The following is a 27,533-nucleotide window of genomic DNA, read 5'->3' on the forward strand; positions in this document are numbered from 1 at the left end:
AAAACTAGAACCTCTTCCCCTGCACGATGCGCAAACATTTCTTCTAGACAGAACTCAGTCATGTAAATAGCGGATCAATGGCGCCCTTGATGACATCAGGCAAGCTAGCCATCAAATGTCTTGTGTGTCACATAAACACAAGTACCCGGCAGAGGAGGGATATTTGTGGCCCCACATTTGCTTGTATGGAAAGAAGGGAGATAATTCGTGTTGCGATTTTGTGCCGCTAGGGGATTTTACGAGAACTGGGAAATATGGCCCTATTAGAACAGAGGTTCGTAGGAATATATGACAAGTGTGGGAAGAGAATGCAATTACCCAACAAACATTGCGGTGTCGCTTCTTTCATGATCATGTGAAATATGTAAAGATGTCTGCATGAGTAGGTGAGTGCTGCTGTCAGCTACAGTACATTCACCAACACACCAAACAGAACAAATGTCCTCTCTCTATTGAAATGATACTGATGTGGTCTTTTCTCACAACTTACACATCAACCTGTGCCAGTAGATGCATATGCTTGGCTTTGTTTTGAGGCGTGCGAGGTTCAATCTGCTTCAGCCCAGTCCTCATCAGGCAAGAACATTGCTGTCTGCCCACAAGGCTACTTATTAATCTACCCGTGAAGATCCGGGTTAGAATTGATCTCCAGTAACCCATGCTTGTTGTAAGAGACGACTAACGGGATCGGGTGGTCGGGCTCGCTGACTTGGTTGACACAGGTCATCGGTTCCAAAATGTGTAGATCGATGCTCATGGTTGATCACTGGATTGTCTGGTCCCGACCAGATTATTTACATGCCGCCGCCATATAGCTGGAATAATGCTGAGTGCGGCGTAAAAGTAAACTCACTCACTCACTTATCAATCTGTAAATTTGAAAACTGGTTATAACGGTCAGGGTTACATACCTGTTCCACTTCCTCCACTGTTGTACACAGCATCTTCAGGAAGGTGTCTGCTTTCTCAGGGATTCTGTCAGTGGTGTCTTCCTTCTCTGAAATCTCAGTCTGTTCTGCACAACCATGGTCATGCTCTTCACATTCTTCAGATACATCTCCTCTGTCTGAATGTGAGGTATCTTCTGTAAGTGGCACTTTCCCCTCGGTGTTCTGAGATATGTTTTCAGGTGTTTCAGCTGCCTTTTCTTCACTCCCAGTTCCCCCAGAAACTGCGACTGACCCCTGCCATCTTGGACTTGTGATGTGTTCACTGATCATCAGGCAGTTCTCACTCACCTCCATACACTTCTTCCTGTAGGTCTTCAAAAGTGACTGGTAGTAACCATCAGACTGAAGACCAAGGGATGCTGCTGGACACCAAACAGATTCTGCATCCTCGTCATTTACTTTGTCTGGATTAGAGTAAAAGTCCTCTCTACTTTTTAGAGAATGACGAAGATGTTCTGTCTCGCTAAGGAGCTGGGCCTGCTGATCAATATTTTTCTTCAGCTCTGATTGAATCAAATCTATCTGATGGTCCAGGTCATCAAATGTGAGAACCTCTATCTCTTCCTCATCAATATGAAATCCAGTTGGATTTGGTACATTGTGTTTTAACCTGCCTGAACTTGAGTTGCTTGTTTGGCTGCTGTAACTACTAACAGACCGGCCACTACTTGGTCTTTTCTGGGTTGAACGTGATTTACTTTGTCCTTGGATATTTGTTTTACATACTGGTTTATCTGTTCCACTCTCAGCCCCACTGTCAATTAGATCTGATGGGTAATGATGCCTTGCTCCTACCCCATAGGATGAGGGCTTTGAAGGTGATTGGCTGCTCTTCCCCCTTCTACTTCGTGAAGATGCATTACTTTCTTTTCTTTGGCTGGGAGGACATGGAGGAGAGAAAGGACGTTTTTTAAATTCTGATGCTGTTGTTCCTCTTCCCTTAGTTTTCTTTCTACGATTAACATTAACAGGTGGCTTTTCTATCAAATTGTTAACACTGCCATAACAATGTTCAAACTGATTCAACATTTCATGAGATGAGAATGTTACATTAACTGACGGATCAGATTCCATGAAAGTTTCAACAACTGGTGGATCAGATGCTATAATGACCTCTTCTAAGTCTTCCTCAACCTCATCCTCTTTCTGTTCCTTATCTGGTTCAGTAAAATGCATACTTTTATCAGAAGTTACTGGCATACAAATATTTGCAGCTGCAATTCTCTCTGACAGAGAAATGAGTGGAAATGGCCTTGCAGTAGCTTCTTGGTCTTCACATGGCCCCTTGTCATTTTGGACAGCATTTAGCTGGCACTCCTCTGAGCTGACTGAACAGACGGAATCATCAACAGGAGCTGCATGTGCCAGGAATTCCTCCATGAACGATGTCCGAACAACAGAGTCAGAAGCATTGCTTGTTGTCTTGTCAGGAGTTTTATTTGAGCTACATTGTTGACTTGTTGATGCCAAAGTTTGTGAAAATGTCTGTGAAGATTGAAAATACACTGATTTCTTTGGCGAATAATTCTCTTTGTCATCATCAGGATCCTCAGGTTCTTTGCCTAGTTCTATCTCACTGGGTTTGCATCGTGACTTAGACTGATTGGAGGAAGAAAGATTGTTACCCTCATTTTCACATGCTTTATTATTGGAGTCTGGACTTCCTGAAGACACATCCTTGTCAATCACTGCATCATTCCATGCTTCTACTTTGGGGCTTTCAGTCTCATCTGCAAAACGAACTGATTTACTTGTACTTTTACGACGAGACAAATCACCAGTGGAGAGAGGCCTGGTTTCTGTTGTCCTGAAGTTCTGTGTGAGTTGGGTTGTAGCACTATATGGTCGGACTCTTCCTTCGACTGATGAGTTCCCACTCTGGTGTTCCTCCTGGGCAGTACCTGCAGTAACATATGTCATCTTCTCACATGATCCACCATTACTCTTCTCAGCCTCCACAACATCATCTCGACCCTCAGCTTCCAACAAGTCTTTTGTGTCAATTCCCAAAAGACTTATTCTCTTCTCCAGCATTTCGGGCCATCTGTATTACCTCCCTTGATGCAGCTTCCACTTCAGGTGGAATAACTTCCCCTGACACAGGGTCATCAGTCAGAGCCTCCACATTTCTGCCCGATGTAAGGAACACTGTACTGGTGTCTCTGCTGGAGTCCCGAGATGATCCTCTGACCACTGTTTCACTGCCTTCTGGAGATACAATTGGAGATGCAGAGGCCAAGTCTGAGGGCTGAGTCACTTCACTGATGCCTGCAAGTAAAAAAAATTGTATCTGGAGTTGGTTGGTTGGTTATTGTTTATCGTTGCACTCAGCACTACTCCAGCTCTATGGCAACGGTCTGTAAATATTCCAGTCTGGACCAGACAATCCAGTGATCAACAGCATAAGCATCAATCAATTGGGATACAATGACATGTGTCAACCAAGTCAGCAAGCCTGACCACCCGATCACCTCTTACAACAATCATGGGTTACTGAAGATCAATTCTAACCCAGATCTTCATGGGTTGAAACCTGAAGAGAAGGGATGAAGTATCTGTGTGTTGGTGTACCTTGATGAGTCTGAGACGGGACTGTCGAGACACTCGGCAGGGAAGAGGCGGAGGAGGATGCTTGGGGAAACCTGCAACACAGAAACACTAACCCAATAACCTCCACAACACTGGTACTTGGAAACAGAAGACACACCTGCTAACAAATAACATGACAACCAACCACTTTTTTTCACATGAATATGTAATTTTTATGATAAAATTAATATTTTATACTTATCCTGACTCATGCTTATTTGCTTTCTCATCATCCTCTCTTCCGAACGGTCAAGTAGAAACTTGAATCCCTTCAATTCCCTTGAAGCGAACGTACAATCACTCACCCTGAATTACCTCCCTTTTCCCGCCAAAACTGGCACGTGACCTGCCATGCCTTGCTCCTCACTCTCTCCGATATAAGCCCCACACAGGTTTACAAGGAAACCCGTGTGGTGAGAGGGGACGGTTGGGAGGGCTTCATCTCATGAGTCAGGATAAGTATAAAATATTAATTTTATCATAAAAATTACATATTTTTCCTTATCCTGACTCATGCTTATTTGCTTACTGAATCCGACAGAATTGGTGGTGGGTCAACCATCTAACGGGATTCCCTGTATGATTGTATTCACGTCAGTGTTCGCTTGATATATATCGCTCTGACCGGGCATAAAGATAAATCTTGAGTGTCTTCTGGACCCAGGATTGTTGATGACGGAACGTAGAACTGACGATCCGGTTGGCCCGGTAGCTGGTTCTTGGCTATAAAGTCCCATCTAAAGCCTAGATGGACTGCTTCCCTTCTTTCTGTGTCGAATCTCGTACGGCGGAAGTCAAGGGCGTGTATTTCTGACATCCGAGCAGCAGTAGCCAAGGCGAGGAGGAATATCGTCTTTTGAGTTAATAACTCAAATGTCGTCTGCGTCAGCGGTTCGTATACATCACTGATGAGGTGTTGCAACACTATGTTGAGGTCCCATGCTGGTGCTCCGAACTTCTGTTGTTGATCTTCCAACTTCAAAAATTTCAGCAGGGCCACTAGTTCCAAGCACCTTGGTCAACTTTACCCCTGTCTTCATGGTGATGACCGAGCTGATTGCCGCAAGGTATGTAGACAGCGTAGAGTCTGCTACTTGTGGATGTGTCGTCTTTCTGGCTGTGAATCCCTGTTGAACAGCATACTGGTCAAAACTTATACAAACCTGTAGAGGTTATGAATTCTTTGAAGAAAGTCCTCCTTGGGGTACTTATAAGCATTAAAATGTCCATTTTGAAACCTACGACAGTTGTAACTATATTTCAATAAAAAATATTTACAAAACGAAAAAACCCGTTCTGCGTTATGAGACCACCCCTACAGGGCCCCCATGGGGCTCCCTAGCAAGAGCAGGTAAGTCTAGCCGACAACCTCGCGACCTCACTTTTCATGCTGAACTGATCAGACAGAATGAGGGGAGGGTGTCAGACCCAAGGAGGACTTTCTTCAAAGAATTCATAACCTCTACAGGTTTGTATAATTCTTTTCAGAAGAAGTCCTCCTTGGGGTACTTATAAGCATAAAACAGACTCCCAAAGATCAGAAAACCGGAGTGGCATTCTGTCTGACACACTGGTCCGAACGCAGTAACGTGTAGTACAGCCCGTATGAAAATAGAAATCACACTTACCCAGTCGCGTGTCCGCCAATGTCAATCAAGGCGGGGGGCGTGACTAAGGCGAGGACCCTGGGAGGTCAAAGCTTAGTGTCCATTGGTCAATTGGTACACACCCCCAAGATAAAACTCCGCCTCCCATCCTGATTGGTGGAAGTGAGTAAAAACTAGGGACTCGCCAAAACAAACTACTGTCCATAGCACACCGCTAGCCAAGCGGGGAAAAATGGAAAATATAAGCCAAAGGCACCGATACCAAAAGAACGGAAATAAAAACCGCCACCACATACCTTCACCAGTGCAAAATAGGGGAGAATAGACCCAACACCAGTATAAAACACTGAGTAAATCAGCGACAAGGCTCACTCGGCCTGAGGCGTGTTACTCTGTCCACTGTGGAGAATCGTTTGGCCGAACCGAGCACGCTCACGCGAATGTTTGTCCAGCTGATAATGGCGAATGAACGTACTCGGTCGGCTCCAAATAGCCGCAGAGCAGATCTCCTCAATGGGCAGAGCAGCAGCATACGCTTTAGACGTGGCAACTGCTCGAACCGAATGAGCCTTTAAACCCTCTGGGGGAGTCATACCCTTGTGTATGTAACCCATACAAATCGCCGACACGATTCACCTCGATATGGTCTGTGTGGTAACTGGGTGACCTACTTTACCGCCCCCGTAACAGCAGAATAACTGCTTCTCTTTACGGATTGACACTGTTCTCTTGACATACGTCTTAAGTGTCTTACGTACATCCAACACATGTACTCTGCGCTTTGCGCTACCAGACGAAGCAGGAAGCGTAAAGGCAGGCAAATCAATAGGAGCGGTGACATGAAACGCTTTATCGATTTTTGAGCGGTAGGAATCAGGTAAACGAATACTTACCCTATCCTTGTGAAAAACGGTAAGCTCCGGGTCTGAGGACATAGCATGAATGTTTCCCACCCGTCTACCTGAAGTAATGGCCACCAAAAATGCCGCTTTCCAACTTAACAGTTGAAGCGACAATCCCGACATATCGTAGAAGAAAGGACTAGATAGCCAATCTAAAACGATGGACAGATCCCATGGCGGACTTGTCCGTCGGACGACCGGACGCACTCTGTCCACACCTGCTAAGAAACGCTGAACCAGAGGGTGTTGTCCTAAAAGGGCACCCTCGGTAGGAATGTGGAAAGCTGAAATAGCTGTGGAGTAGCCTCGGATAGTAGACGCGGCTAGGCCGGCTTCCAACCGAGACTGTAAAAACTCCAAAACTTCAACTACAGTCGAAGAAAAGGGATCAAGTATCCCTATGTTTCCACACCAGCGCGCATAACAGGCCCATCTATCCTCATACTGTAAGTTAGTCGAATCCCTCCGCGAAGCCAGAATTGTGTCTGCAACTGGTGCAGGAATTCGCTTCAGACGGAGGCGACTCCTGACAGTGGCCAAGCCACCCACTGGATCCATGGATCCGGGTGTGGCTGGCCTTCCTGGGATAGGAGGTCGGTCGCGATCGGTAATAGCACAGGAGGCTGTACTAGCGATCTGAGTATTACGGGAACCAGCGTAGAGACGACCACAGAGGTGCAAGAAGCACAAGTAGTCGCGCTGGTTGGGTGGCTAGCTGCGATAGGACTCTGGGAATCAGGGGTATCGGTGGGAAAGCCCACAGCACCCTGTCCGTCCAATCTAGCTGGAAGGCGTCGGAGGCGATCGCTCCCGGATCCGGGATCCTGGAGCAAAACACCGGAGTCTGGTTCGTCACCCCAGAGGCAAACAGATCCACCTGGAGCGACCGAACAACTGGGAGATAGCCCGAATATCTCCGGTCGTAAACCCACCGAGAGGGGCCAGGATACGACGTGAGAGTGCATCTGCACGCACGTTGTCCTCCCCCGGGAGATACACAGGTAATACCCGTGTGTTGAACCGGTCGCACCTCAGCAGAAACTGCCACGCCTCCTGGAGGAGTGACGGAGACACCGTACCGCCCTGCTTCAGGATATAGGACATCGCCGTTTGATTGTCCATTTCTAGACGAACCACACGGTTCCGAACCTGCTCCATGAAGCGTTCGAACACCAGTCGGACCGCTCTCAATTCTAACACGTTGATGTGTAAGGTCGCCTCGTTCACGGACCAAAGTCCGGAAGCTGTGAGGTCCCCTAGGACACCCCCCCACCCTGTGAGGGAGGCGTCCGTCTGAATTGTGAGCGTAGGCACCGGGGTCTCCAGTGGGATACCCCTGACTAGATTCCCGGTGTCGGTCCACCACCTCAGGTGGGGGAGAAGCCACTCTGGAGTTAGGAGAATTGTCTCGTAACTCCCCGAGTGTGACCACAGCTGTGCTAACGCTTGCTGAACTGGCTGCATCCTCAGACGCGCACGCCAAACTACGTCCACCGTCGCCGCCATGTTGCCTAGCAACTGAAGCCATGTGCGTGCTGAGGCCCTGGGGGACTGAAGGAATTGTAAAACAACCCTTTGGACTTTGGAAATGCGGTCTTGAGACAGAGAGACTAAGCCCTGCTGTGTCTGGAATCTCGCCCCCAAGAAAACCAGATCCTGGGAACGGAACCAGCTCGGATTTCTTGAGGTTGAGAATATCCATCACCGTCTGTGTCGATTCCCGACTCAAGTGAGTGGAAAGCGCCCTGAGCAGCCAGTCGTCCAGGTACGGGTAACAAAAGTTGCCCTGTGCCCTGGCGACTTGAGCTGGCACTAGCATGAGTTTTGTGAACACCCTTGGCGCCGTGGAGATGCCAAAGGGGAGCACACGAAACTGATAGCACCTCCCGTCGAAGGAAAACCGGAGGTATTTCCTGAACTCGGGGTGCATTGGTACATGAAGGTACGCGTCCTTGAGGTCGATTGACGTAAGCCAATCCCCTGCCTCCACAGATGAGATCATCGACCGCAGTGTCTCCATCTTGAAGGACGGTACCTCTAGCAAACTGTTCAGACCCTTTAAATTGAGAATGGGTCAGCCTGGACCTCGGCACGGAGAACATCGGCCTTTTCCATCCCTGAGTGTGGACAGGACCCAGGGATTTGATGTGACTTTCTCCCATTCCCGAAGGAAGACAGGTAGCCGGCCGCCGACAGGGACTTCGGGTAAGAGGCAGTGAATCCCGGCAGTCGGCAGTGTAACAACCGCTTGTGCCGGGACCAACAAGGGCTCCGGAGGAATGCTTACTGGGAAGCCGGGGCCGACTTCCCCTTCCTCTGAAAATGCTGCTGAGAGGAGGCAGCCTTGCCCCTACCTCTACCCCTGCCCTTGCCTCTACCTGCCTGAAGTGGAGCCGTCCACTTGGGCGCTTCCTTTCCTGAAGAGGAAGGGTAAGCTGAGGCAAGGACGGAAGGCCGGGCGCGAGCAGTGAGGGGTTGCTCGAGTAAGGGCTTTGAGTCCTTAAACTGGAACAGGGTTGAGCCCATCCTGAACGGCAGAGACAACAGGGCCTGCTGTGTAGCCGGTGAATATCTGGCCACAGACAGCCACAACCGACGGAGGCCCATAACCGCAGACATCATCTGGCTAGCGCACGACCGAATGGCGTCGCGTGCCAGATGTGAATGCACCTCCGTGAGCTGCCTCGCTGGTCCACCAGCTTCCTCTGCGGCAAAATGGAAGCAATGCGTTCCCTTACTTGCCGCAGGGACGGACCAAGCGCGAAGGAACCTTCCCCCGACGTCTCATGCCCCCCGTCCTCATCCATGGCTTCCTCCTCCCGCTCCCCCGATAGCGAACTCTCGGTATCCAGAGTCGCCTCCGAGAGCACGGAAGTCGGTTCCACAGACAAAGATAGGGGAGCCATAAGAGCCAAGGCGCCTGGCCCGACCGACCCTAGGCTCGAGGATGAGCCAGGTTGCCGAGGACCCAGGGAAGAGCCTGCCGAAACAGGATTCCCTGAAGTAACGTAAGGCCCCGAGTCGACCGGTAGCACCGGCGTTTGGGAAACCCCCGCTTGTGAGCTGGTGGCCAACGGTACGTGACCCGTATCCACCGTGCTAGTACGCTGCGCTGAACCGGAGCCGAAGCTCGGGCCAGACACAGGCGCGCCAGCAGAGGGGTCACCAGAGCCGAGGCTCAAGGCAATGACCCCTCCGGGGGTAGAACCCATCCCCGGACCATAGCCCGAGGCAGGGGAACCCCCGACAGATGACCTCGGAGCGCCGCCAACTCCCGAACGGAAGCCGATCTCCTCACGGAGACCGGACATCGCGTCCGTGATCAGCGAGTGAACCGAAGTCATCTGTTGCTGCAATATGGAATTTAAATCATTAATACAGATGGGTGCAGAATCTGAATGAGTGGAAGTGGAGGGGATAGGGGAAGAAGGTTTATCCACCGTCTTGGCCCGCTTACCCCCACCCCCGCTAGTAGAAGAAGAACTCTTCTTACTTTTAGCCACTTTAGATGGTGGGTCCTGAGCCCATAAGTCCCCCCCCGCCTGCAGCAGATTTGTATAAAACAAAAAATCGGCGGATCGACGCTTAGTCGTCTTGGGTGAGAAAATCTGGCAACTCTCACACGATTGATCATCATGATGCTCAACAGCCAAACAACGTAGGCACACATCGTGCGAATCCTGTGGTGGCAACATGGCCGCACATGCAACGCACGGGTGAAACTGTAACAAACAGAACCATTTTTAATGGAACTGATGTACAGCCTAAAATACACACATATATGCAACACAAGTAAAATATAATACGCACGGGCGATACACCCTATGTGAAAAGCTAAGGCAGTTTTACCCTTAACATGTATCATGAACAAGGGGCGAAAATGCAAGCTACCTGCGTAACATATACAGCGTAAAAAATATGAAAAAACTTACCCAACTCACCTTACATTGCTGGAAGTGAAAACGTTAGGCAAGCCTACAATAGTAATACAAGAAATTACCCTACCACCCTAGCGATGTAACTTAAAAAAGTTACCACCGTAGGACAGAAGGAAGCCAAACCGACCGCCATCTTGCCTGCCACATAGCTGGAAAATGGAGCCTGTCCGACTAAGTTACAACAATCATGAATGAAAAAATCAACCTACAATTCCATCTAGCGCCCATGCGAGAGAAAAGAGGAACCATACATACATTAGTTGATTCTTTAACACTCATTTTCATCAATGAACGACACGCACGTCTCTCTTCTAAGACGACAGCATGAAAAGTGAGCTGCGAGGTTGTCGGCTAGAGTTACCTGCTCTTGCCGGTAGGGGGCCACGCGGGGGCCCTGTAGGGGTGGTCTCATAACGCAGAACGTGTTTTTTCGTTTTGTAAATATTTTTTATTGAAATATAGTTACAACTGTCGTAGGTTTCAAAATGGACATTTTAATGCTTATAAGTACCCCAAGGAGGACTTCTTCTGAAAAAGAATTCTCCACTTGTCATCATACAGGTTACGTGTAGATCTTTGTAGGGCCAAGGTCACAGCCTTGGTTGCTCTAGTGGAGTAACCTTGATTCTTCAAGCAGTACGTAATATGCTCCCATACGTGTAACTGGAACGCTTCTGGGTTGCCATGGCGCTGCTTGGTGTGAGGATGGACGAGTAGGTTCGGCCAATCTGGTAATCATAGAACTGGTTCGCCGTGAAGATCTATGGGGTCTGGGAACCATAGTCTCGCTGGCCAATAAGGCTACCAAAATCAGTTGTAGCACCCTCGTCTGGTTGATCTTGCGTAATACTTGAGGTAGCAGGATCGGTGGAGGGAAGGCGTAGGCCTTCATTCCCTCCCAGGATATGGTTAAGGCGTTGACAGCCCATGCCAGCTGGTCTGGCACTGGCGAGACAAACGTTGTCACCTGCTGGTTGAAACGGGTTGCAAACAGGTCGATGAGGGGACGGCCTAGTTGAGCTGTTACCCACTGGAACGCTTCTGGATGTAACTTCCACTCTGTGGGAGACGGCTGTACTGGTCTGGATAGGGCGTCGGCTAGGACGTTCTTTGCCCCTGGGATGTGGCAAGCCCTCATCTTCAGGTTGATTTCGTCTGCGATGTCGAACAGCTGGAACGTCAGTTGAAGCAATGGCGCTGATCTCGTGGACCCTTGCAGATTTATGTAAAAGGCCACCGTGGAGTTGTCCGTGTGTATCATCAGGACCTGATCTTCTAACTGCGCCGCCCAATATAGAACTGCTTCTATTACTGCTTTCAGTTCTAGCTGGTTGATGTGCAGACTCTTCTCTGTTTGTTACCACTGCCCTGCTGCAACCTCGTCGTTGAGATGTGCCCCCAAGCCTTGGAGGGACGCCTCCACGTAGAGATGAAGATCGTACTCTGGCTCTCTCAAATAGGTTCCGCGCAAACATTCGATCTTACTGTCCACCAAAACAGGTACTGCTTTAGATGTTGCGGGATGGCGAACTTCTGGACATCGTCTAGATGAGCTATCAGGAACCTCTGTAGCGGTCTAAGTTGCAATCTTCCTCCGCGTGCGAGAGCCTGCGCTGACGTCAGTAGACCCAAGAGTCGCTGCCACGTTCTTAAGTCTAGTGGAGAGTTGAGGGCGTCTGGTATGCACAACTGGATGCTCTGCCATCGGTCGTCTGGTACCAGGACGCGGTTCTCTAACGTCAGGAATCTGATGCCCAGGAACTGTAGATCTTGGGTCGGCTCCAGCTCCAGCCCAACTGTGTCAACAGGTTGATCGTAAACTGCAGCTGTAGTCAGAATTGATCTGCATCTTGATGTGCCTGGATGCCGTCATCTAGGTTGAAGGCACTGCGTAGCCCCTTCTGATGGAGATAAGCGACAATCGGTTTGGTTATTCGCGTAAATAACCACGGGGCCGACAAAATTCCAAAGGGCAGGACCTTCCACTGGTAGTGCCGCTGTTCGAACAGGAATCGCAGGTACTTCCGTGATTCTAAGTGCATCGGGATATGTAGATAGGCATCTTGCAGATCTATGCTGGCCATGAAGTCGTTGGGTCGAATAAGATGTCTCAGCTGAGGTAGATGTAGCATCTTGAACTTCTCTGGTTTCAACAGGTAATCTCTGTTGAAGCTTTTCATGTTGAAGATAAGTCGAAACTTCTCTTTGGAGTTCTCTTTTGGGTACTAGGAAAATTGGAGAGTAATACCACACCTTTCATCAATAACATCTCGATAGCTTCGGTGAGCTTGTCTCACTGCAGCTGCGGATATTTGAAGACCAACGGGTTGTTGGTCAACGGCGGCGTCGACTGCAACTGGATACTGTGGTCCTCTCGTAATACTTCTATGACATAGTCGTCCTGTAGTACTCTCCAATTCTCCCAGTATAGACTAGACTTAAGAACCGTCCACCCACGGTTGACGGTTGTACAGGAACGGCTGGGGATGTGAGACGCCAGTCGTTCCAAACCTGATCTTCAATAACGGGACCTCCTGCTCCCGCCGAAGGACCGCCCACGGCTGGAGTAACTTCTGGTATTACTTGGGCGACGAAAAGATCCTGAGTTGCCGCCACGTGTGGATGGGAACTTCTTCTCTTTGGACCTCTGCATACCTGAGAAGCGGGATCGTAGTTGACTGCACTGAGTAGATTGACGCACCATGGTTTTTATCGTCTGGACCAACTTGATCAACATCAAGTCCTTGGAATCTTGAGTTACTTCACGCGACAACTGCTGGATGCCGCCGTCAAACAGTGTAGGCGCTGCCCAAGGGTTTCGTAGTAAAGGCTTGGTGTAGACATCTGGCAATGTAGAGGAACTCAGCAGCCCCTGACGACGTAATAGTGTGATGCCCGCCGGCGTAGAGGCCAAGTGATCGGAGATAAACTCCTGATCCTTGCGCTGTAACACTAGTGTAGACCAGATCATTCTTTCTTCTTCCGTCTTAGGATGCTTGAAAGCACACATCAGCGCTTCATTAATGGCTCTGGACCTTGCTAACCCGTAAAAAGCCCTACAGATTGTCGTATCAAGCTGTGCAAACTTCTTGTCTTCCACCTTGTAACTGCGAGACTTTGAGTCTGATACAAGGTAGAAATCTTCATCGATGTCAGGCGCCTTGTTGAAGTGGTCCACGTTATGATGCCGGAACCATCTAGTGCTGAACTAAGGAGTATGCTGCCCTTGTGTCTTTGAAGCCTTTTCAAAGGCTGTTTTCAGGTTGTCTGCAACCTGCGCAATGGGCTTCATCGGCAGTATGGTAATCGACTCGAAGTCATCTTCCTTCATGCAGTGCGTCTCGGCCGGATTGGAGTCTCTGGATGGAGACGATATCGGGAGACCATCAGCCACCCACGCCAGTACCTCTGCCTCAGTGAAGACAAAGTCATCATCTTCTGCAGGTTGTCCCCGCTCAGCTGCTAGGCTCTGACTAGAGATGTCTACGTTGACTGCTGACGACGTAGTAAAGGACTGGTCTGCGATGTCTGCCATCATCTCGCCCTCTGCAGCGTTGTTCTCAGGAACCGTCTGCTTCTTCTCCCACTCTAGCCTCTTCTCCATGGCCTGCATCACCCTACGGGTAATGGTGTCAGCAAAATCTTCCACGTTGAGGATCTCTGCGTTCAAAATCGGACGCTGCTGCGGGATGACTGCAACTGACTCGTCTGTCGACATCGCTGACGACGTAGCGTTTTCAAACGCCAAAGGGTTCTGAGTATGGTCTGCTCCTGCTGTGGTAGACTGCCAACAGGAAGATGTTACATCTTCGATGATCTCACAGCATCACTGCCAGGGGTAGACTGCAACGATGACATACTTCTGCGCTGACAAGTTCTCAGCACTGGATACTCTCTGCGACGCTGCAAGGAAGACCTCAGGCTGCAACACTGGAGGTCCCAAAGGACTGGAACCAACTACTTCAGCACCAGGCGCCCCAACATCTGTTGAAAGTCGATGCATAGGGTTATGCAACGACGACCTCGAAGATCTTGTAGAGTGGGAAGATCTAGATGAGTGCCTGGATGACGTGCACTGCTTCCCTGAAGAGGCCGTCCGGTGTTTCTTATGTTGCGCCGTCTCTGCCTGTGGGGACTTCCTTTTACTTACAGTACGTGGGGTAGACTTCTCCCCTACTGGTGACATCGCAGAGTTCGACTGTGATGACATCGTAGAGGCCGTCCGGTGTTTCTTATGTTGCGCCGTCTCTGCCTGTGGGGACTTCCTTTTACTTACAGTACGTGGGGTAGACTTCTCCCCTACTGGTGACATCGCAGAGTTCGACTGTGATGACATCGTAGAGGCCGTCCGGTGTTTCTTATGTTGCGCCGTCTCTGCCTGTGGGGACTTCCTTTTACTTACATGCGTTGGGTAGACTTCTCCCCTACTGGTGGCGTCGCAGAGTTCGACTGTGATGACATCGTAGAGGCCGTCCGGTGTTTCTTATGTTGCGCCGTCTCTGCCTGTGGGGACTTCCTTTTACTTACAGTACGTGGGGTAGACTTCTCCCCTACTGGTGACGTCGCAGAGTTCGACTGTGATGACATCGTAGAGGCCGTCCGGTGTTTCTTATGTTGCGCCGTCTCTGCCTGTGGGGACTTCCTTTTACTTACAGTACGTGGGGTAGACTTCTCCCCTACTGGTGACGTCGCAGACATCGACTGTGATGACATCGTAGAGGTCATCAAGACCTATTCAAACCGTAAACCAGCCAAGAAGAACACCTAGGGTGTAAATCAAGTGTTGAGACGTGATGGACTGTTGTTTACATTGAAAACATGTGAACAAACAGTCACCTGGAACGAAGTGAAATTGTGAATCATGGCAGAACTTGTACTATATATCCAAAATGTTTGAGGTTATAAGCCGCGAAGGGACCCTGAAGTGACCGCCCAACCGTCCGCTTGGGCGATAGAGGAGAGAGTGAGGAGCAAGGCATGGCAGGTCACGTGCCAGTTTTGGCGGGAAAAGGGAGGTAATTCAGGGTGAGTGATTGTACGTTCGCTTCAAGGGAATTGAAGGGATTCAAGTTTCCACTTGACCGTTTGGAAAAGAGGATGAGAAAGTAAATAAGCATGAGTCAGGATAAGGAAAAATGTTTACATATCAAAGGTGGAAAGATTCAAATCTTTGTAACTGCCAAAACATCCATAATTCATCTGATAATTCACGGTTGCTACAGTTTGAAATGCTACCAAAAACAATGTCTGACATGTTCACCGACAACAGACAATGGGCCACAATTAAACAACAAACTAAACATCCTGGGGATGCTGCTGCACTACCCTACATAGCCCTGTGTCTCCTGGTGGAGCTGCTGCACTACCCTACATACCCCTGTGTTTCCTGGTGGAGCTGCTGCACTACCCTACATACCCATGTGTCTCCTGGTGGAGCTGCTGCACTACCCTACATAGCCCTGTGTCTCCTGGTGGAGCTGCTGCACTACCCTACATACCCCTGTGTCTCCTGGTGGAGCTGCTGCACCACCCTACATACCCCTGTGTCTCCTGGTGGAGCTGCTGCACTACCCTACATAGCCCTGTGTCTCCTGGTGGGGCTGCTGCTGCACCTACCCTACATACCCTGTGTGTTTCCTGGTGGAGCTGCTGCACTACCCTACATACCCATGTGTCTCCTGGTGGAGCTGCTGCACTACCCTACATAGCCCTGTGTCTCCTGGTGGAGCTGCTGCACTACCCTACATACCCCCTGTGTCTCCTGGTGGAGCTGCTGCACTACCCTACATAGCCCTGTGTCTCCTAGTGGAGCTGCTGCACTACCCTACTGTGTCCCTGGACACACTACCCCCCTGTGTCTCCTAGTGGAGCTGCTGCACTACCCTACATACCCCTGTGTCTCCTGGTGGAGCTGCTGCACTACCCTACATACCCTTGTGTTTCCTGGTGGAGCTGCTGCACCACCCTACATAGCCCTGTGTCTCCTGGTGGAGCTGCTGCACTACCCTACATAGCCCTGTGTCTCCTGGTGGAACTGCTGCACTACCCAACATACCCTTGTGTTTCCTGGTGGAGCTGCTGCACTACCCTACATACCCCTGTGTCTCCTGGTGGAGCTGCTGCACTACCCTACATACCCCTGTGTCTCCTGGTGGAACTGCTGCACTACCCTACATACCCATGTGTCTCCTGGTGGAGCTGCTGCACTACCCTACATACCCCTGTGAGAGTTGACTGATGTCTTCCTCCAGCAAGTTGTCCCGATTCTCATCTACACTGGAGGCCACAGATGTCCGGTGTATAGACTCCACTGTCCGTGGTCGGTCCATCAGGTCCTTCAGCTCACCACCGTTCATGCTGGACATGATCTGCTTCCTGCGCTGCAAGGATTTGCTTGGGCTGGCGCTGTATGAGTGTGTGTCTGTTGCATGGAGGACACACAGAGCCAATCATAGCTACCATTTCACAGGGTCAGAATAAAAACATAAACTACCTGTAACTGATTCTCGTGTTTGACAATGTACATCATCTATAGACAGTCCTTTTTCAAGAACTTCGACATGGTGAAAATATTAACAGTAAACATTACTACAACAGAACTCATATTATCCTGATAGTAAGGTTTGTTATTCATAGCATCATGTCCAGAAGGATTTCAGTGATGAATGAAGATTACAACCACAGAATAAAAACATAGAAGCTTGGATACCTGCAACAATTCCTCTACAGTGTTCAATCTGTGGGCCTTGAACTTTGACTGGGTACAGTGGCTTCAGCCTGCAACAATATCAAACAAACAGTCACAAGACTGAAACACAAGCATGTAGAGCGGAGAGTCCAGATGGTAGATGGGAAGATGTTGTTGTCAACAATAATTAGCAATGGCTGATCACAAACTCATCAGTCTATAACTTCTTTGAGAGGCATTTAAAAGTTGGGGCAGTAAAGGAAGAATATAAATATATGGATGAACAACTTCTTTATTACAATGAGAGCGATGTTTCGCTTTAAGTTCTAACACTGTTATCAAGCAAGTGATGAAAAACATAAAAACACTAAACAAAACGCATTGATTTATGGCCCGAGTTCGGTCTCTGTCACATTATGTAATTACACAGACAGGCAGGTGTGATACTTGAACACATGACATGTTATGATGTCTGTTGACTGCAAAATGTTATACAAAAAAATTGAGCATGTATTTACAAAACCCAACATCTCTATATACACACACACACACAATGAGCCATGAGGGCATCGGCAAATGAACCAGCTGTTACACTTGAGTGCACACCCACCCGCTCTGACTGGGTTCAGTATCCCGACTGCTTCGTTTCTAGGGAAGTAAACCCAAGTACAAAATATTGCACTTTTGATTTGCGATTGTACGCTTATTATTTTGTTTATATGTTTTTTCATAATCGGCAATGTATATTATATGTCATGAATAAGTGATAAATGTGTTTTAATTATGCTTAATTTTTTGGTTGCATGTGACCTTTAACATGATTACAGTTGAAAGGTGAAGACAACGGTGAAGTGTTGTCAGTATCATATCACCACACACGATATTGCTAAGTCACACCATGCATATGTTCTGTGATAACCCAAGCATCCAGCATCACAGTCTCAACCCTCACAGAATCAACCCTGGCTGTCATCCCAGTGCCTGACTAACTCTGTACAGAAGGGTACATTATAAACATGCCACTACTGTAGGAGATGTAGATGTCAGTAGGTTACAATCAGAGACAGTATTTACAAGGATGATTATCAAGTCAGTTAGCAATGTCTCATCAAATTTTCCTCTCTAGTGCAGTGTTCACGAATGGTGTTTCAAAGTAACAGGACATTGGGTCCTGTAAGTTTCAGATGTCTGTCTGACCCATTGAAAATTCACAGGACCAATAGAATAAAATTAAACACACATTACAGATTTAATATTTCTTATAATTTACATTGAAATTATTAACATACATAAGATTTATAAACAGCAAACAAGTGTGACATGTCACATATAACAACTTCAGTCAAAGTCATTGTGAAGTATGCAGTCAGACACTGGGGCCGGCGGGTTGTACAGTTCTATCGGACCATTAGCGAATCTGCCGGATTTGTCAGAGGGTCAGGCACTATTCGTGAACACTGCTAGTGTATACTGTCACTCGACCACCACACTGTCGGACAAACTGTCCTTCTGACTCTTTCCCCATTTCTGACTCTCCAACCTGCACACTTGTTTTGGAGGAGTCATTCCCGGACATCTTAACAATATATACTATTCACCAGGATGATTACTATCTAAGTTCACACATTTTGTAACTCATGTAGACATAACAAATTGTATGCTTAACTGTTGTAAGTGCCGTTACTTTCCTCTTGTTTCATATCTGACATATATTGTTGACTGTTGATGTTATCAAAATGCATACAGTTCTTTACCGCAGTGAAGCACATGAAACCACTTTGGAGTTACCCATTCAGCACAAAATGTATGATAGCAGTTTTGGCCCTGTTTGCACAACGCTATTGCGATACAACATGCATCGACCAAGTCAGCAAGCCTGTCTGCCTCTTGCTGAAAATCAATTCTAACCTTAATCTTCACAGGTCAGCATGGACAGTACCATGGCACTCGTTCTACAAAGTGATCGTAGTGATATGATTGTGATAAGTCTATGTTAAAGTAATGGAGTAACGATCATCTTAGGGTTACATGGATCTGGTCCCAGACCACTAATGTATGAAATTTTTAAAGTAAAATTAATATTTTTATACTTATCCTGACTACTATCTGAATCCTATTTTTCTGTACATGAACATTGTATCGCACTGGTGACTTGATGATTACGATGATGTGAGTTGTTATCAGATAAGTCACGATAATGATTTGAATTTGTGATACCATCATACCAGTTATTCACATACCATGCAACACACAGTGGAGAAAATACATATTCATCAAATAAACACGTGAAGTGTGTGAGATTATTATGCATCAACATGGTGGATTATTAACATTGATTATTAATCACTGTCGATAAACTACTCAAAACCCATCATTGTCGCTGAAATCATTATTACTACAAAAACAAAAAGTAATCATGTCATCTTCCTTAAATATCAATAACAATTAACATTTTTGATTAAGTTTACATGAGTAATAAATACCGACACAATGTTCCATAAGAATTTTCCTAATTAATACACCCAGTTCTTATTCATAGAATTCATTACCTTAACATGCTCGTGCCGAGGAAAACATTGTTCACTTGTCAGTGAACCTCAACACATTGTACTGGGACCTTCAGGGGGAATACTGCCTATTTGAACCTAGACATGTTGCACATGATGTTGCGGTCAATCCTTCATGGACAGGGATGTGATGCTGCCCACCTCTGTTGCCAGTCCCTCGTGTTACAATGTTAGTATGATCCACTCAGTACACTGTGCTAGTACATCAACATACCCATACAGTATCTCCATACAGCAGCTAGTGGTAGAGCTAGAGTGGAAACCATCACACACAGCTATAACACACACATAAAACACTGGACAAGGATCACCCAGCTCTCATCATGCTACCTATCTCAACATGTCAAATGACACCAACTTTTTTAACACTTGGACAACCAACAAAACACATAAAAAAAATAATTAGTTGCTTGTGAAGCAATATCCATTTTTTCCTCCAGAAAATGTTGTCAATCTGTAAATGTAGATTCTACAAAAACATCTGGTCGTGTCATATCCATATATATATTATTAGGGCTGGGATAGGTCCAAATTTCCTATCTGGGTACCCAACCCCCTATTACCCGACCCGACCCGGGCACCCCTTACAAAACTAATTGTGAGTTATTCCCTTTCAATAAAATCAGTCATGGCCGAGATTAAGAGCGGCATCTGGAAACATTTTTAATCCGTCGCATCAGGCACAAAGACAAACACATTCAATTAATTCTTCATTCATTAGTCACGTGATCAAAGCAGGTGCGGGTAATGTGATGGGTACCCAGGTCCAACTCTTTACCCACCCATCCTGGATATCCGGGCTACCCAGCCCAGCCCAAATAGCAGACTTGTCTGGTCAGGAGATGAATCAAGGTAAGAAATGTTCTCCTGAGTTTGTGGAGCAGCACGTTCCAAGTAGTAGACAGGAGTGTCTCAAACAGTCAAATGGTACATAATGTATCCCTTGATAAACTAATTAACCATTACAAATACATAAGATCCTGGCTATTGGGAAACAAAATATAATCCACATATGCATACAAAATATTCAGCACCATAAGAGTATGAAGACAAAAAAGTTGTGACATCATGGTATACTGGAAACTGGTTCCACAGTCAGTATGTATTAACAACTGGCCATCTATGATAATCAGTGTCCACTACAGAGCTATTTTCCAGAAATATACATGCAAAGTGGTTATTTTAATTGTGATTTAATACAAACTAAATTTGATGATTTTATTCAAGAAATGTGCGGATTGACAACTGATAAAGATTGTTGTGCTATGTGTGTAGATTTAGCTAATGGTTGAAAAAAAAGGAAGGACTGGGAACGACAGGATCTTGTTTAGCTCCTAAAGTTTCATACACTAGATAACAGGTCTAACATATGTCTGGTACGTACTTGGCTTTGAGGAGTTTCCCCCTTGGCCTCTGTCCACTGCTGTGGGTATCCAGTAGCAGCATCTTGTTGATGTGGTAGGTGGCCAGGGCAGTCCGGTCCTTCAGATCCTGGGAGGGGCTCTCATTCTCCTGTCACACAGAATGGAATACCTCACTGAACAGAAACTCTTAGTTCCACAGGAATAACATAATACCCTGCAGACAAGTTCTACAGCTGTAAAACATGAAGTGTAAATAATCTGCTGGTAATGACATGAGTCGGCCATACTCACTGGTGGTACTGCGACGGTCGGCTTGTGTACGGAGTGCTTGAATGGACTCTTGATGTGTGAGTTCAGCGTCCTGGCTTTGCTGCTGGTGGAAGGCAGGGTTCTTTGAGACATGGATGAAGCCATTCCTCTTCGACTGCTCCGAGTCAAGTTGTGTCTGTAGCAACAGACAGCACCATATAATAAACATTAGATACAACACACAGCATTCACATCAGTATGCAACACACAGCAGTATACAACACACTGCAAGATACAACATACAGCAACATACAACATACAGCATTATGCAACACACAGCACATACAAAACACAGCAACATACAACACACTCACAGCAACATACAACACACAGCAACATACAACACACAGCAGTATACGCAACACACAACACACACACAGCAACATACAACACACAGCAGTATACAACACACAGCAACATACAACACACAGCATTATACAACATACAGCAACATACAACACACAGCATTATACAACACACAGCAACATACAACATACAGCAACATACAACACACAGCAACATACAGCATTATACAACACACAGCAACATACAACACACAGCAACATACAACATACAGCAACATACAACACACAGCATTATACAACTCACAGCAACATACAACACACTGCAGTAAACAACACACAGCAACATACAACATACAGCATTATACAACACACTGCAGTATACAACACACAGCAACATACAACACACTGCAGTATACAACACACAGCAACATAAAACACACAACGTACAACACACAACATTATACAACACACAAGAGAATACAAAACATGGCAATATACAACACATAGCATTATACAAGGGATACAACACATGTCAACAACACACCAGGCTTGTACACTAAGCAATGGCTATACACCTAGCAGCTAAACAAGATCATGTGTACACCTAGATGGCTGCTACACTAATCTTGGTACACTAAGCTGCTATACAAGATCATGTGTACACCTAGATGGCTGGTACACTAAGCTGAATGGCTACACACCTGGCAGGTACGCTGGCCGACGAGTACATGGAGAAGCGAGACATCCCCCTCTGACCGCTGGGAGAACCAGGACTGGCCCAGCTGCTTGACTGTCCCCTGCTCATGCTATGGTGACTATGTCGAGCTGATCCCTCTACAAGTATCACCATAATGTATTCAAAATCTAACTTCACATTAAAATTGGAATTCACATGTTGCTAACATCTGTGTAAACAGCAATGCTAGACATTATAGGGGCCCTGCTGTAATATTTGAAATCAAGGCACCTACAATTAACTTTGTAAGATTAGGATTAACACAAAGACCTTTTCACCTGTATTTCTAACCTGGTAAAATAGCTCATACAGATTTCATGTAAGCATATTGGAATTATTATGAAAAAACGCTATCTGTATCTGGTTTGTACAAACTCTCAGTTTAGGTAGATGTTCCTTGGTTGGAGATCATACATTATCTCAGCATGGTGATACATCACCCGTTTTAGGCCTTACATATTGCGTGTGTCTGTACAATAAGATCATGACCGTGAGTACTTACTGGCCTCCGGCTAACTGAATTACTCTGCCAGAATGATATGTCATTATAAGCATGTTATATCAATGTGAGGGCGGTGGGGTAGCCTCGTGGTCAAAGTGTTGGCTCGTCACACTGAAGACCCGGGTTCGAATCCCCACATGGGTACAATGTGTGAAGCCCATTTCTGGCATCCCCACAGTGATGTTGCTGGAATATTGCTAAAAGTGGCGTAAAACTAAACTCAGTCAGTCAGTATAACAATGTGATAATAGAGTATAAAATGACTACACTGGCATATACAACACATGTATATACAAAAATATTTGTAAATATTAATGCTTGAACAACTAACACTGTTTTATTCAGTCAATGTTAGGTGCTTGTATAACCAACCATCTTGTTATAACTACCATGACTTTACATATCTTTCCATTTTAATGTACTTTCTATATCTTTCCATTTTAGCAACCCATGAAGGTCCGGGATGGAATTGGTCTTCAGCAACTCATGCATGTCGTAAAAGGCTACTAACAGGATCGGGTGGTCAGACTCACTGACGTTGTTGCCACATGTCATTGCATCCCATTTGTCTAGATAAAGGTTCATGCTGTTTGATCACTGGATTGTCTGGTCCCCACTCAATTATTTACAGACCGTCGCCATAGCTAGATATAGATGATGATCAGCAATGTGATGTAAAGATAAACAGACGTTTACATAACTATAATCCTTCAATGTGACAAGTTAGAAAGACATACAGACCTGTGGATAGATTCCTTTTATCAGCTGGAATGGTGTCCACAGACAAGAATGGTTCCGTCTATCGAAAAACACAATTCAACATATTTAACCACTGCAACATGAATCCCTTTCTCAATCTTGAGTTTGTTATGTGTTTTGGGAATCCTTGTTCTGATGAAAACCAATTCTTAGGTAATTCATAGTATTTCCAAACACTGACTTAAAACAAATTCATTTTTATCATATCTAAGTGTGAGATTTCTGTATGCAAATTGTTACCACTTGGAATCAATGAGAAATTATCATGCTGCATTCAGGTTTGTATATCAGGGTCATGAACTATTTTTAGAAAAGTCAGTTCTTGCATCACAGGTCATTGTTTTGGAGGTAGATGTTTTTTAAGACTTATCAGAGAAGAAACAGATTGTGACCATGTTTGTAAAGAACTATTCATGGGACGTAGAGCTTCTTATTAAGAGGACATTATGTTACATTCTACTTCAGTAGATCCCATGAAGTAGATAAAACCTACTTCAGCAGGGTATGTTCAGTGTTATTTGTACTAACCTCATGTGCCTTTATCTGTCTGGCTCTTGTTTTAAGTGATGCCGACGTTCCTTCTTTCTTCATGTTCTTATCAGACATTCTAGATTTGACAGACTTCTTTGATTTGTTTTGAAATGGGCTGACACATTTCTGGTTTCTTTTGGTGTATTCTAGGTCCATTGCAATGACAACATCGGGGTCAGCTTTGGAGAGTGTGTCTAAACCTGGGTAGAGGGCTGACCCCCCAGGATTCACTCCTGACATCCTGGAACTTGTTATGTGGCCGGGCCCTTCAACATACCTAGCACTGTGACCTGCAACATCCGTGCACGCCACATCATGTATAATAATAAATAATAATAATAATAGTCCATTTATAAGGCGCCTTTCCACGCACAATGCATGCTCAAGGTGCACACAGTAAGGAACACAGAAAAGTGGTAGGAATCATTTGGAATAGGCGAGACATAAGCATGATGAGGATCTATACTTTTGCTGAGACATAATCATGATAATGCATCACACCAGTCAACAGTCATACTTACTTGATGAAAGTCACATCAAAAGCACTGCTGATGAGAGCAGAATAGATTCCTTTGTGCTCATGCAGTGTTTGCCCTGGGCATAAAAATTTAGGAGTCATCATGACTTCCTGGTGTCATGAGAGGGAGTCATGGACATCATTTTAGGAGTCAACTTCAGTTTAGAACTTTCATCAAGACATCAACTGTGATTGTTTAATAATGACAAAAAACAAGGTAAGGCAGGGCAGATATTTAATCAGCACCGAGCAGTCAAAAAAACCCACTCATCGCAGAGAAACCGAAGTTTAGATTATCTGAACTAAGGGCCCAGTAGCATTGCGTCAACAATGACTCAAGCTTCTAAATTCACTGCGTATTTGAAATAATTTGTGCGTTAAATACGCAGGTTTTCTGCGTCATACCAGGCAAACACTGCTCATGGACCAGATTTTTACACTGAACTATTATTATCAGACATGTCAGAGAGGGTAACAGATTTCATGGAAAGATAATGATGTTACTGGTAGAAGTAAGCTCCGTACCCACAGACCTTTTAATGCTTTTTATTGCTGGGAAAATTATGTCAGCACTTCTACAAAATTTAGAAGTTTTATTGTACCTTTAAGAGTAGGAACAGAGCAGATATATTAAATTAAATGTTGAGGATAGTATGTTTTAACTGTCATGAATTTATTAAAGACGAGGAGCATGTTTTGTTACAGTTTCCCTTGCTTATATCAAAAATCTAGAATATTTCTCTTTTCCAAATGTTCTGTCTAATGTATCCAACTTTTTAACAATGTCAAACTACGAAAAGTCATGTGTGCTTTTCAAGCATAAGATCAACCTTACTGCCAAAACCCGCTTTTTAATACTACAACATAAAAACGTATTCTATATGGATATAGAATGACATATTCTTACTGTGAGTACTATATCTGCATATGTACAGTGGTGAGAAGTAAATAAAATATATGTCAGTCTATGAAGAAATAATGGAGGTCAGATTTGAGTGTAATTAGAACTCTATGTAAGTTTTCAGTGACACCGTTATCGATATCTGAGATCAAAACAAACCACATATTGCATTGCTGTGAGTCTAATGTAAGGGAGGTAAGTCTAATGCCTGGCCTTTTTTATTAATGGTATGTACTGTAGTATTTACATGGTGCATTTAACCGCAAGATAAATATATGTAAGCATTAAATGGGTGGGTTTGCTAAAATTCTTCTACATGTAACATGGCCTGCGACCAATTTGCCCGATTTGCGTTCTCAATCGAGCTGTCGAGTATTTTGTCATCACAACGCATATAAAATGTACTCCTTGCAGACAGAACACAGTGTGTGTTTTCGGTCAGTAAATATACCTGTTATGTCTGTCTTAAAGTTATGCACCCATAGTGTGACAGACAACGACATTAAGAGATAGCGTCGTTAGTAACACATACCTCACGACCAGTGCTGCCTTTTCGTCGCCATATTGTTTACATCCTAATCACTCCAAGTGACAACGCAATGCGCGAAATCAAGTTCGATATCGCAAGCGAAATAAAGGCCCATAAACAAACAGCGATTGTGACATGATTATAAGTATGATATACTCACAGTGTAACAGCTGTTTTCTAATGAATAAATTACGCCAAAGGAATTAATTAATTATGCCAAAGGAATGTGATAAGTGGATTCCTCCGCTTTTAGGTAGGTAACTCTCTAAGCTGGTTCCCGGCTCCCTTTGCGATATGCGAGACGGGGCCCAGCTTAGGTAACTCTCCACCAGGGCCCGGTTGTTCAAAACTCGGTTATCTTAACACTTGGTTAACTTTAACGGCCGGTTAAGAGTATTTAACCAGTGGTTAAAAGATAACCGAGTTTTGAACAACCGGGCCGAGATAGGTAGGTTTTCCTGGAAGCGCGTGGCAGTCAGAAGTGGCGTTCGAGTTCTGACACCAAGATGATAAAATGTCTTTAGGTGAATTTGTTCATTTTATATTCATTCATTTTGCTATAGACTAAATCATATTCTTCAGAGACGGATAATTTGACAGTATATGAGTCATTCTCAAAATTCGTGCATCTTTATGTTACTACCGTAACAGTTAATTCCAATGTCCATGCCATAACAATATCATTTTCCTTATTTAAGTAAAATTGATTTATCTGTTTATGTCTGGAATTTGTAGTGCAACTATGTTTGGTAGTACAAATTCAAGTAAGCATAATATAATTCATATTCTCGTTTTGAATTTTTCACTACATTTTACTTTAGATTTGCAAATCAGAAATGAAAGAATTTTTGTGGCTTGTTGGCCCCTTTTAAGCAATAAATATAACATTTCAAAACTCATTAACCATGTTATATTGTAAAACTAGATAGTTTAATATATATGTACATTAAATAAATATCATCTTTGGATTTTTTTCTTTTCAAAATGATGTTACAAATTTCGTAACGGTAGTGATGAATTTCATGAAATTTCTAATAAAGGGGTAAAATATGAAAAATGAAACATCGTTAAGTTTGCACATTTTATGTTTTGTATATTCAGAATACTATGAATGTAATCAACAACATTTCAAAGTAAAACAAGAAAACAAAATTTCACAATTTCATGTCATAAAGATAGTAGATGTGATATTGGTATCTTCATCATGATTTTTGCCTACATGAAATATGCACGATATATATATAGTCATAAGTATGTATGCACTTAGGGATAGTAATTAACTCCACATGACTTATCAATTCTATAAGTCACAAAGGTTCTTTGTAGTGAGTACTTATATTTTGACTGCAAACAGTTGTGGTTTGGTGTATATTGACTTTGTGAGTTTGATTAAATAGCACATTAAACAGTATTTCAGTAATATAACTGCACGTCAGCGTGATGAAGGAGGAAAGCTTAAGTAGTGACAGGTCTAATCACGCTTATATGTCAACCATCTTGATGAAACCAAACTAATTCTCAAGTATGTTGGTCCAGTGTCTTCACCATGCTGTCCCGACACATTTTTGTTTCTGATTATGCCAGGATAATGTTAACCGAGCCCCTGCCTGTAAATAGAGTGTTCAAACCTATTCAGGATTAGACTTTCATCACAAATTTCAGGCAATTACTCTGATAAAGAGCAAGATGTATGTAAGATCAATAATATATCCTTAAATGAATGCATGTCCAAATTAGTGTGACTGCTCACCCCGGATAAATGTGACTCAATATAAATGTAACTGACCTCTAGCGTGAGTGAGTAAGTAGGGCTCTTGACCATACCAAAGATATCTCACC

The 27,533-nt window shown here is 45.1% G+C and overlaps 1 protein-coding gene across 1 annotated transcript in view; it reads right to left on the bottom strand.

Annotated features, from left to right (window-relative positions):
* The window catches only part of LOC124257808, a 51,111-nt gene extending 25,370 nt beyond the window's left edge, over window positions 1–25,741 (bottom strand). Inside the window, 11 exon segments of the mRNA XM_046691951.1 lie at window positions 912–2,972; window positions 2,974–3,218; window positions 3,522–3,592; window positions 16,206–16,407; window positions 16,696–16,763; window positions 20,626–20,753; window positions 20,897–21,050; window positions 21,921–22,053; window positions 23,199–23,256; window positions 23,745–24,037; window positions 25,698–25,741. Coding sequence (XP_046547907.1) covers window positions 912–2,972; window positions 2,974–3,218; window positions 3,522–3,592; window positions 16,206–16,407; window positions 16,696–16,763; window positions 20,626–20,753; window positions 20,897–21,050; window positions 21,921–22,053; window positions 23,199–23,256; window positions 23,745–23,987 — 3,363 coding nt within the window. The 5' untranslated portion in view covers window positions 23,988–24,037; window positions 25,698–25,741.
* Window positions 25,742–27,533: the final 1,792 nt, after the last annotated feature.

The sequence above is a fragment of the Haliotis rubra genome, unplaced genomic scaffold (assembly GCF_003918875.1).
Source record: "Haliotis rubra isolate DU_JTF1 unplaced genomic scaffold, ASM391887v1 Scf117, whole genome shotgun sequence".
Lineage (NCBI taxonomy): Eukaryota > Metazoa > Mollusca > Gastropoda > Lepetellida > Haliotidae > Haliotis > Haliotis rubra.